General features: G+C 40.3%; 1 protein-coding gene across 1 annotated transcript in view; it reads right to left on the bottom strand.

Moving 5' to 3' along the window:
• elp4 (elongator acetyltransferase complex subunit 4) overlaps window positions 1–12,402 on the bottom strand; it is a 72,109-nt gene that overhangs the window by 36,038 nt on the left and 23,669 nt on the right. Inside the window, exon 9 of the mRNA XM_054769667.1 lies at window positions 11,864–11,970. Within this exon, the coding sequence (XP_054625642.1) occupies window positions 11,864–11,970 (107 nt within the window). The remainder of the gene's footprint in view (window positions 1–11,863; window positions 11,971–12,402) is intronic.

Genomic DNA, 12,402 nt, shown 5'->3' with positions numbered 1-12,402 from the left:
TATCATAAAGCTACAACGTAGCTTTTCTTCACTTCTCCTCCCCCGGTCTACCTGTAACTGGTCAAGCATGTACAGTAGCAGTATAAATACTGATTGAGCGACTACAAGGGAAAATAAAATAAAATATAGACCAGTCGGCTTGTGTTCGTATCCGCGAATGTTCGCTAGTCGGATGTTCGGAAGTTGGGGACCTAGTGTATAAGCTAATATCACATGTTCTGAAGTCTTATGCAGTGACTGTGTCTTGATCTGCCAAATCTTAAGTAAGTTTGATCAAGTGCAGACTTACTACAGCTTATGCTTGGACAGCAGCAGCTGCTGAAGCATCTCAGCGCAGCTAATGAGTAGGGAACACAGAGAGTAGGTAGGATTGGAAGGTTGACAGTGTGTCTTTCTGTGTAAATCCCATGTTACAACAACATGGACACCTGCGGCTTACAGACAAGTGCGGCCTATACATGTACAAATTGTTTTTCTCTTTAAATTTGGTGGGTGTGGCTTCTATTCAGGTGTGCTCAATTGCCCGGAATTTATGGTAATACGTTTGCGTTGCACAGATGACTAGGAAGTGTGCCAGGACCTCCTGACAAACATCTAAGGCCAATATGCAGATTTTAATATGTGAAATGCCCAGGACCTTTCCACACCACTGAGTCACAAGTCAGAAAGAAAAAAAAACAGACCTGATGGTGACAAAGCACAATACAACAGTGACAGACTCCATCATGGACTATCAGATAGATGAGGAGCACAAACAGGGATAAAAAAAACCCCAGAACTAACACATGCAAAATGTTCCAAACTTGACGTGAATAAGGAGTGTAAACAAAGATTCATAAGAATTTGCAGACTAACATATGGAGTAACCTTTGTGGCCTTCCGGGACTTGGGGGCGTGGTGGTGGGGTTATGTCGGGGGGGTCTAACGCTCCGAGGACCGTAGGCACGCTAGGGAGAGGTGAGCTGTCACCCCCCATTACGATCACGGCTTCAGCTATGAAAGGGGGAGGGGAAGGAGGAGAGCAGGCAAAAAAATAAAAAATACTGGTTCTTTGCAAACCGCCATCTAGAGCCATCCCCGGGCCTTCAGAAGCCTCGGTCTACAGTTGCCTCCTGGGAAACACTTGCACGCAAGTTCTCCTCATTCTGTGCTAGCAGTAGGGCATAATGTGTGTGTGCGCGTGTGTGTGCGTGTTGAAGAGGCGGCAGCTAAGAGGCGAACTGTGCGCGTAGTTGGGCTGTGTAAGCAGAATGTATAGATATTGGGCAACAAAAGAACTACTGTGCGTGTTTTCTTACTTGCTGCAAAGAGGGGGCTATACTGATAAGTGTTTTAGTTGGGTTAACATTACAACACTTGCTGCCTTTAACTCCACCAGGAATGTTGTGTCTGCAACTATAGGATTATGCAAAAGTTGCTTCACAGATGCCCACAAAACTTTGAGCAAGGGTGAGCATGTTCCAATACAAAGAAAGAAAGAAAGAAACAAAAACATGCAGATAGGATTACATTTTACACTATACTACAATACTGTTGCTGTCTGATGAAAATCTTGTATCTCCACTGTATGATAATAAAACCCTATAATGGGATATTTATACTCACCTCCACTGACAGAACACAAACTGTACTTCCTCTTTAAACCACACCTCCCACATTCACTTTGTATTGGAGACAAGACACAACGACATAACAAGCTGAAGAGGAAAGCCAGTTGACAAGCTTGTCTTGTGAACGTAGTGTTTCGAGCAGATGAATGACACTACTTAAAGTCATACAGTATTTAAAGGTGAACAATCAGACAGATGTATGAAATGTATTAAAATCAGCAAGCTAAACATGTTGTTTTACTACATATAGTACATCCATCACATATGCAATTCATAAATATCGACCTGCGGTAAATCTGTCAATAACAGTTGTTTGTGGTGTGTTTAATCAAAGTCTCTGTAAAACTCTTTTTTATTGCTCCTGTGTCATTGTACAGACAGGTAACTACATGGGACACAAACATGGTCCATACAGTACTTTCCACAGATGCAAAGAAAGCTTGCCTCTGATTTGACCTTTTGTGTGTTTCGGTGAGCACTGCTTAGGCACATTCTGTTCCCCAGATCCCACTCCTAACACCCCTGTCACTCATCATCACTCATCATTGTTAGGGACAAAAGGAGAGTTTGGTTAAGCCACACACTGGAGTATTCTCCCACCCGGAGTCTCTCCCACCTTCACACATTTGTATAGGTTTGTTGGAGCTCTCTTGAAAAACACAGAACAAATCTGTGTTTTCTATTTTTTTTTTGCTGCCAACTTATACACTTGTAGATGGGGTCACAAACTTTTCAATCTTGCCCTCAAACTTGCCTTTTGAAGTGCAGACTTGTCCTTCGCGTGGCCCTCTGACTTCTCCACAGAGCGTAATTAAAGTCTATTCAGGCTTCTATATGTGCCCTAACTATCCTCCGTCCTCTAGCCTGGCCTTTCAATAGCCACCTGTGAACTCTAAAGGACATGGACACTTGCCCTCATAAAATTCATGAGCGCTGCTACATTCAGCTGCCATCCAGCATCTTTCAATGGCTGATACTGCTTTAAATAACTCTGTGTTGACTGTTGGGTGAATCCTTTTTAAATACAACCATATCCACAGTGGCAGGGGTTAAGTAGGTCCCGTGATTAGCTGAAACAAATGCCTTTATGGCGTGGTTGGAGATAAAGACAATCGAGGGACCCAATTTGTTTTCATTAAGCGAGGACTCATTCAAGAGATTGCTGACAGAGAAAGCAGAAAGTAGAAAAAGGCTAAGTGAACACTGAACAACCATCACAGAGCACTTCTGGCAAAACTGACGGACCAAGTCAACAAGGTCTCACTCTTCACACAGATTCTTCACAATAAAACTCCTCCTGGTTGGCCTACAGAGGGAAGTTGGTGTATCAAGAAATATTTCAAGAAAAAAGGTGAGTTACTACCCTACAGTCAAACTTGTTAAATTTACATTGATGACACAACATCAGGTGCACCTTCCAGTTCCAGTATCTTCCACAAAGGTACTTAAATGATAGTAAAACAGGTGGTTTCTATCGACCAAGTTAGTGGAAAAGGACTTAACAAGATGTAGAACATATTGGCACACATTATTTGCATATTTCATTTCCAAGCTGAAGCATCTTATGGACAAACTGTATAAAAAAACATAACTTTATCGAATAATCAAGTTTAAAAGCAACACAGCAAATTGTAACTCCGCCTGTTGACCGTCCCCTCCCCTTCCAGGACACTAAGCGTGAGTGTGGGAAAGTTATTTTTAGGAGCCAAGCAGAGAGCTTTCCTGAGTTTGATGCTACTGCTCTGGATCAACATTCCACCTTTGAACCATTCCGACCACAAAACTTTGTGCCCGTGTTGACAAATTTGTACTTTCTATGGACGGGTAATATTTCATTTACAACAAGACCATTTCTATTCAGTACAATTATTCAGACAACTATTGAATGTGATAACTGGACTTCTGATTCAGCATCGTGGCCTTAAGGATAAAGGTGTGTGATGCGTTTTTTTTGTATGTCAACTGTAATATGAGTATACAGACCTGATTAAAATCTTAAGACCAGTTGAAAAATTGCTAGAATTTGCATTTTGCACATTTGGATCCTCATGAGGTTTTAAGTAGTGCTACAATATGCAAAAGCAAGAAGGGGGAGTGAGACAACATTTAGAACTTGTAATTTAAACAAAAAAAAAAACCCAAACTGAAATAGGTTGTTTATCACCTGATCAAAAGTTTAAGACCACAGGTTATAAAAGCCAAAATGTGCTCAAACTTTTCATTTTCTGTCACGCATTCACACTGTCATGCCCTCCTGATGGCTAAAGCTAAGAAGCTTTCTCTTTTTGAACGTGGTCGGATTGTGGAGCTGCATAAGCAAGGCCTCTCGAAGCGTGCCATTGCTGCTGAGGTTGTGTGCAGTAAGACAGTCATTCTACATTTTTTGAAAGATCCTGAGCATTATCGAACAAAAAAGTCAAGTGGTAGATCCAAAAAAAATCACACCTGCGCTGAGCCGGAGGATCCGATTGGCTGTTCATCAAGACACAGGGCGGTCTTCGACCCAAATAAAGGCCCTTACTAGTGCCTTTATTTGGGTCGAGTGACTACTACTAGTGACTACTGCAGCGCAATACCCATCAGACGGCATCTGCGGGAAAAGGGTTTAAAAAAACAAAAAAAACAATTCAAAGACCTTGTCTCCTTCAACGCCACAAAACTGCCCGTTTAGACTTTGCCAGGGAGCATCAAACATGGGACATTGAAAGGTGGAAAAAAGTTTTATTCTCTGATGTGAAAAAATTTAACCATGACGGTCCAGATGGTTTCTAATGTTACTGGCATGACAAGGAGATCCCACCTGAAATGTTTTCTACCCGGCACAGTGGAGGGGGTCCATCATGGTCTGGGGTGCTTTTTCATTCAGTGTAACACTGGAGCTTCAGGTGGTGCGGGGTCGTCAAACGGCGACTGCTTACGTGCAGATGCAGCGGGCATCCCTCATGACTAAGGGCCTCGTATGTGTGGTAACAGCTGGGTTTTTCAACAGGACAATGCTGCAGTTCACAATGCTTGCTTGACCAAGGACTTCTTCAGGGAGAATAACATCACTCTTTCGGACCATCCTGCATGTTCCCCTAATTTAAATCCCATAGAGAACATTTGGGGATGGATGACAAGGGAAGTTTATAAAATGGTCATCAGTTCCAGACAGTTGATGCCCTTCATGAAGCCATTTTTGAAGTGATTAACAAGAACGGTGGAGCTACTCAAAAATTTTTGAGTTTTTTGTTATTTTTTTCACCGATGGTCTTAAACCTTTTATCAGCTAATAAACAGCCTGTTTCAGTTTAATTGTTGTTTTCAATAAATTACTTTTTCAAAGTGCTTTTTGTCTCACTCCCCCTTCTTGCTTTTGCACACTGTAGCTCTACTTACAACCTCATTAAGATCCAAATGTGCAAAATGCAAATTTTAGCAATTTTTCAATTGGTCTTAAGATTTTGATTAGGTCTGTATGTTCAAATAAGTGTCAAATAACATATCCATCGGCTTTCATTTACACTTGGGCATATGTTTATTACAGTACACGTTTTCAAAGAACGCATTTACCGGTTGCAAAAGTGGATAAACCCAAGGCAACATTATAACATTCTTTTTTGCACAACCAAGGATAAAACAATAACATGACTCAGAAGCCAAAGATCTGGCAAGCACGAGGGGATACGATTTACCAGTCACTACCATTATGCTAATAGCAAGCCCCTACTACACACACTTACACATAGCCTATAGTACTACGAGACCCCATGGATGCAGGGTGGCGTGCATGTTACAGTCTTGCCTCGCCTCCACTCGCTTTAATGGGAGCTGAAGACAAGTGGGGCTACTTTAATCAGGACTGAGTCCATTGTGGCCAGTCTGGTTTGATGGGGGCTGAATGGTGCATGGACCATGTTAAGGGTTCACTGCTCACTGATGCAACGGCTTCACTTCCAGGGCGAGTTGAGGCAGACCGCACTCTTACACAGTCTGGCAGGAGGAGCAAATATGCCCGCTTTTGTTTTGCTGCAATGCTGTCCCTTTGCAAGACACAATGTTTTGGCTTTGTGTTGATTTATTTCAGAAGGCAGCAGATTTGGCAAAGAACCAGATATGGTCTTACTTAATGTTGACTACGCTACAGCAACCACAGCTGCAAAATATAGTCAAGCCTCATGCATGGTGGTGTTTTGAAAGTAAACCAATGAATCTTTGATTACTGTACTTTTAGGCCTACAGTAGGATTTCTACCTTTATTGTGGACATCTTTTGATGAATAAAACAGGCTGAAATTTTGTTGACTCAATAAAATGTTATATAGACCTTGATCCAAGGTCATATAGTGCCGGTACTAACAAACCCAAACCATGTTATTGGTATCCAGGGCATCCCCAACGTAGCACAGTCCTAACTAAGCTGTGCCTTTTCAAGCACGCATGCACTTTTGCAGAACAGATAAAAAAAAATAAAAAAATCCTGTTAAATAATAGATGCGCATCGGATGTATGTTGTGAATATTTTTTCGGCTGAGGCGTCCGATCGCGTGCTACTGACTGGCCTGCATTGAGCTCGCTTGCTCTCTCTCCTTCTCATACATGCACAAACCATAAGCGCACCTCATTCCAAAATGCGACAGAGGCGGGTACGCTGCCAAGACAGGAGGTATAAATTATTCACAGGGAATATTATTTTAAAGGTCCATTCCCATCTGATTGTGAGGAAGGAGGTAGGACACACTGGCTGATTTATGCAGAACCAATTTTGTTTCCTGCTAGTAGTTTTAAAATGTCTGGTAAATCTGTTACCTGAACTTTGTTACTCCCCGTCAAAGATCAATTAGTGGGATCTTCTTTTGGGGAGTCCTGGTTAATGCAAGAGGCGTTTTAGTGATGTGTGGTGCATATATTTTGCCGAAGTCCGGAGGAGGGTGGTCTCTATCTAACTTGCCCTGCATTCCATACTTCTGTCTTACCCTCTCTTTTAATTTTTCTCTCAATAATACGGTTTGGTGCCTCTAAGGAAAAGCCCTCATGTTAATTAGACCTGACCTGAGAATCACTTAACTGCTCCTCACCGCTAATGCCTCCGCCCTGCCTCCCCTCTTCTCCAAGCATCCGCTCTGTTCCTCACATAGGTCCATTAACACCCTTCCCTCGGCACCCACAGGCTTCAACAGGGAGTGGGGGGAACACAGCCACTGTCTTAAAGACATTTTGAGGACATGCCAAGAAACATTAACCTACTCTATACGCCTCCTTTCGACTCGAATTGGACTTATTTTTATAATTATCCACAGCAATAATATCATCTACGGCTCCACCCATCTTGAAAGTACAACCCAAGCAACATGTGATTATTGTTGTTGTCCAATGACAATTGTGTATGTCTTCTTTTATGAGCAACAAAAAACTTTAAAACTTTAAAAACATACCACAAAATGTCTGTTATTAGGCAGCTTTATCACCAGAAACATACAGTAAATCTAACCATCACTGGACGTTCTTCATGTATGTTTTATGTTTAAGCAGACTCGTCAGTGTTTGAAAAAGTATGATAGTTATGTGAAAGTCAGTGCATAGCCAGAGCCCACTATAAGCATTTGTTTTAAGCTACAGATATAAAAGAGCTTTTAACCTACTCTCAGGCATGTTGCCATTATTTACATATCAACAAGATGCAATTAGGGTAATACTCAAGAAATAAATCCAGCACTTGAACTTTACAAAAAGAAAAACAAGCCAAATCCCATCAACAAAAACCTCAAAACCCAAAACAAGTGTTCAGACCAAAAGTGATTGAGCTTGTCAGTGAATCAGACACCTCAAAAACAGCCTCTAACAGAAGACTAATTTGACACAAATCCCCATCTTACACTGTATTTGACCCCGCGACCTGCCTCTGGCACCCCAGTACCCAACAGGCACATTGCCTGTCAGTTTAAAGGTTCAAACAAAGGTAAGAGTGAATGTAGCTGCATACCACAGAAGGGCTTCGTCTTTAAAGAATCTTATGTTGTGAAACTGGTGACGACATACAAGAAACTCTGACATATACAAGAAAGTGTCAGTCACGTGTCATGTCAGTTTTTGCCAGTTCATTTCTCAATCAGTATGTGACTGTGCCACTGCATGAATGTCAATAACTTTGGAGGGGAGGAGGGAAGAACTGTCTGCGTATGTGTGTATGAGAATGTGTTAATCTTGTTTAAACACCTAGCACTCATCTACCTGCTCAGACAAGGCCATGGGTTAATTCTAGCTTCAGGCATCATGGCTAATAATTGCTCATCAACCGGAGTTTGAACTCTCTGACACATCAGCAGCTACCATGGTAACCTTATCACACAACCAACAGAACCTTGCGAGCTTGTGTTTGTCAGAGGAAGCACTCAAATCTGTATCTGTGTGAATGGGCAAACAAAAGTGAATTAATTTGTATCATTTAATACCGGGGCATGGCTTTTTTGTTAGAACTGTGCTGTCAAACACAATTCTTTTCCGCGTTCTTTAGGCACTAGGTGATGGAGGTGTGCGTCAAACCTCATTTAGGAAATTAGCGTAACTCCATGAGCAGCTGGGGTGACGGGTAGCTGCCTGGCTGGACTGGTGAGAAACTAGTCAATCAGCTGTCATTCTTGACCACTACTTCAAGAATAGATGAAAAACAAAAGAAGGATGCATGATTTCGAGAACTACAAAGCAATGCTGCATCATGTGGCCCAGGGCACAGAAGTCCTGCAGCTTGAGTAAATGAGGTGATTAGCAGGGATGGCGTGGGCTGTCACATGTCAGACACTAGGCTAAGAATCCTATTGCAATCCATGTGTCAATCAGCAGCCTGCCGAGGCGGTAGACCAACAGGTCAAGTATAGTATGCAGTCAGAGCTGTTTTAGGGAACAGGATTTTTTGTTTCCTTGTGTTTTTTAAATATTTCATGTACAGCTGGTAATGTTATTAAAACCTTTTTCAATCACACGGAGCAAGTAATCCAAAGAAACAAGTGCTGTTACAACCTTTAAGCACAGCCCCGTTCATAATCTTGAAGGAAGACTTGTCATAAAAGTCACAATTGTTCAATCACAGAGCCTTGAAGCTATAGTATACTGATTTAAACTCTGCAAAATACAATTAACGCCCAACATCCATCCATCCATCCATCCATCTTCTATGCCGCTTATCCTTTAAGGCCCAACATATATTTTAATACGAGTGACGTTTCAATACAGTTCTATTAAATTATATTACTATGTAAAACGTGTTATTGCAATGAAAAATATGTGCCTTGATTGCGCTGATGCGTGACTGGTGATACGGTGCTTTCTGGCAAGTTCCCTGACACTGTGATTGACATTTCATATTCCTTATCCCCTTATCTTATTAATAACAGCCACTTCAGGTTTGTGAAATGTTCTCTCTTGAAAAGCGCTTAGTGCAATAAAGCTTATGTTGAATGAGGGCAGGCCTTTTCCGAACAAAGCACCAAGGACCGGACTTGTTACTTCACTATTATTCTCATTTCGTGTCTAATGTCAATCCAAGGCTGTATCATATCTTAAAGCTTAACCAACTGTCCCCAATAAACATCACGATCATGAATAAAGTAATAAAGTCATAATTTAAGATGAAGAAGCACATGTTAACACTAATCAAAGATCATCTATATGACAGGCGCAATATGTTTTTAGGGATCTACTTCAAATAGGCTAGTCACAGATCCTATATATAACTGACGTGCACTGCTGTTTCTAGAAATCTACTGTGAGTGAAAGATCTTCGATAGAACTATATGCAGTCCCTTGCCACATCGTGGTTCGAATTTCGCGGCTTCACTCTATCACGGTTTTTCAAAAACATTAGTTAATAAAGCATTCTGTTTTGTCGTTGAATACAACCTATTCTTAAAAAAATACATTTATTATTACAATTATTAGATAATATACAATGTGGTAAAATAGGAGTCAAGGTTCTTGTCTTCGTAAATAAATTATATAACAGTCATAATAAATAATAACAAATATAAAACAATAGTGAAAATAATAACTGTTGAAATGTTTGGTGAAACATTCTTGATCGCCGGAAAAACGGGCTTTTATTGCAGGTTTGATTTATCTCACAACAGGCATAACTATAATAATACAATAATTGTAATCATAATAACAACACGAGCTACTGTTGCGGCCGTAACCCATGTCTAGCTAAAACTCGTCTCTGAACCCCTTACATCAGTTCCTTTCCTCCACACATCCAGAATACGTTTACTGCAACACACACAAGGACGAGTTTTATTTATGTCTTAAATGGCTTATTTTCTCTGATTTTATCTACTACATTGGGTAATACGAGTGTGAAGGTGACTAGAGGGGTGTTATACCATGTGTAGAGGGTTCTAATAATGTAAAAAAAATGTATTTCAAAGGGTGTAAAGATGTCTATGCTCTAACTAGAAAAATGTTCCATTTCTAAATAAGGAATTCTACTTTGCAGATATTCACCTATCATGGTCGGCTCTGAAACCAGCTATTCGACGTAAATGAGGAATTTATGTAGGGGTTTCTCAGCTGTTTTCTGGAATCTGCGGCAAAAATATCAGTCTCTCCCACATTTAGAACTGAGCATGTGGGCTTGTCAGATGTCACTGAAGGGCCAGGTTTGGCCCCTGGGCCATAGGTTGCTCTAAACCTTGTCCCCTTAGGCTATTAAAGATGCCTAATTAAAAGAACATTCAAGATAATAACCAACTTGACTTTTACAGACCTTAGAAATCTCAAATGGAGGGGAGAGGATCAATGTGGACAAGAGAAAGGAGAGGATTGATAGTAAAATGCTTGCAGAAAATGGGAAACTGTTTGCTGTAAGGATATGGGGGAGGTTTAGGGGGTGGCTATTCCTCTCCTCCTCCTTACCTCTTGCCTGAAACAATAGGGCACACTAAGAGCCTGGGACCAGAGGGTGTGATAAGGTAATGATAATGTAATGAGGACCAATCATGAGCCTGAGCTAAGAGGAGAGCCCCTTAATTTGCCTCCAGAGTGGTAGTTCAGTGACAGATTGATTACTCTCAGTGAGAGTGATGATGTGACAGTAGCAAAATAGATGAATCGCTGACAGGAAGAGAAAGAAGAGAAGGGAATGAGAAACAATAAATCAAAATAAATGTAGAAATGGAAAGGGCACACAATCTAGCGTCAACTAATGTGTCCACTAATACTCATAAGCCTCAGAATGGTCACACTAATGAAAATATTTAGCGAGGGTGAAGAACAACAAGACAGCATGTTGCAGTCCTATTTCTGTGCTTCTGTAGAGAGTATAGTTCGGTTATGGTGATATATTCTGAAAAATATAATTAAACACAGCTCACATTAAGACATTATGAAAGATTAAGGTCACAGTGGAAAAAAAAACAACAAAAAGGCTGTGAGACAAAATGGGTATTATGAGAATAAGTTGAATTGTGGAATGTTACAAGATATCACGCTAATGCTAAGAACGTTTTTTTTTATTTAAATATATTTAACTGCCTAGCATATCTGGGCCTAAATTGGATTTGTTTTAATGTGTATAATGTGTGAATTAAATCAATAAATGAAATTCATTTGGCATCTTTTGCATGCATCTTTAAATTAGGTATGTATGCCATCAATAGTGTCACCTTCTATTTTGTCACCCACTATCAGACAAAAAACTGGCAAGCAGAGCTTGGCTAAAGTAAGAGACTCAATTGGAGTGTTTTTGTTTTATAAAACAAGATTAATGCAATTGAAACAAATAAGGCAATTACTTTAGATTTAAATAGAAACATTTTGTTAACACAGAGTAAATGACTGCATGGGGCGCAGGGAGAATATGCAAAAGGAAGAAAAAAACAGGACCACAAAATGAATAACTCAGACAAATAATAAACGCGTATCAATAAAACAACATAGGGGTTTGTTTGAAATCAAATTTCAAAGCTAGGACAGAGTAAATTGTACTAGGGATAATTATCATAATTTCCTCAAATGCTACTATTGGTGCATGCTAAATTACTTTTTACCATGATTGGTTTTGGATTTAATACAGCTAACAAAGAGAATAGGGAGATTAAAATGACAAACTCTAAAAACATTCTAGAAAAAGCGGCATGGTTTGAAGAAACTACTACTGTTTCTGTTGCACATATCTGATATGTCTGATTTAATTATCAGAGAGAAATTTCAAAAAACAAACATATAATAGTTATCATGGATAAACGAAAAACAACTGTGGTGCTGATGACCTTGAAAACATACCTCGATGGTGAACTGTTTCCTCTTGAGCTTAAAGGCCAAGTCCTTGTGGTCAGGTAGTTGACTTGCAAGACAGTTGAGGTGAGGCAGTTGCCGGACGTGTAACAGGCCTGTGATGGAACATACACATACTCATGGCATCTGTGCTCAATGTGCCAGCAAAACACTCAATTACCGTAAAGCTGAATGACCCTGAGGTTGCACAATTCGGAATTTGACCAACATTTTTTTTTTTTTTTGCCTGGAAAATGCCTCTTAAGTCGCATTAAACTTGCCTATGAATCTTGCAAGACCCAAATGTATACCTCACAAGACCTCAGTTCAGCTGGCACTGTCGGTTTAAGTCGGACTATTTTTGGAAAATAATCTTGTTTTGGTAGTATTTTATTGTTTTTATGCTTTACGGTGGTTAACTTCTTGTTACACTTAAGCGACATAAAAAGTGACACGCATGAAGTACACCTGCATCAATGACTCACCTTTCCGTCACGCCTCACATAACTGCATGGATTAAATTTTGAATTATGACCAATTCCAATCAT

Source organism: Dunckerocampus dactyliophorus, chromosome 3 (genome assembly GCF_027744805.1).
Source record: "Dunckerocampus dactyliophorus isolate RoL2022-P2 chromosome 3, RoL_Ddac_1.1, whole genome shotgun sequence".
NCBI classification, from domain to species: Eukaryota; Metazoa; Chordata; class Actinopteri; order Syngnathiformes; family Syngnathidae; genus Dunckerocampus; species Dunckerocampus dactyliophorus.
This window is presented reverse-complemented; position numbering and strand designations above follow the sequence as displayed.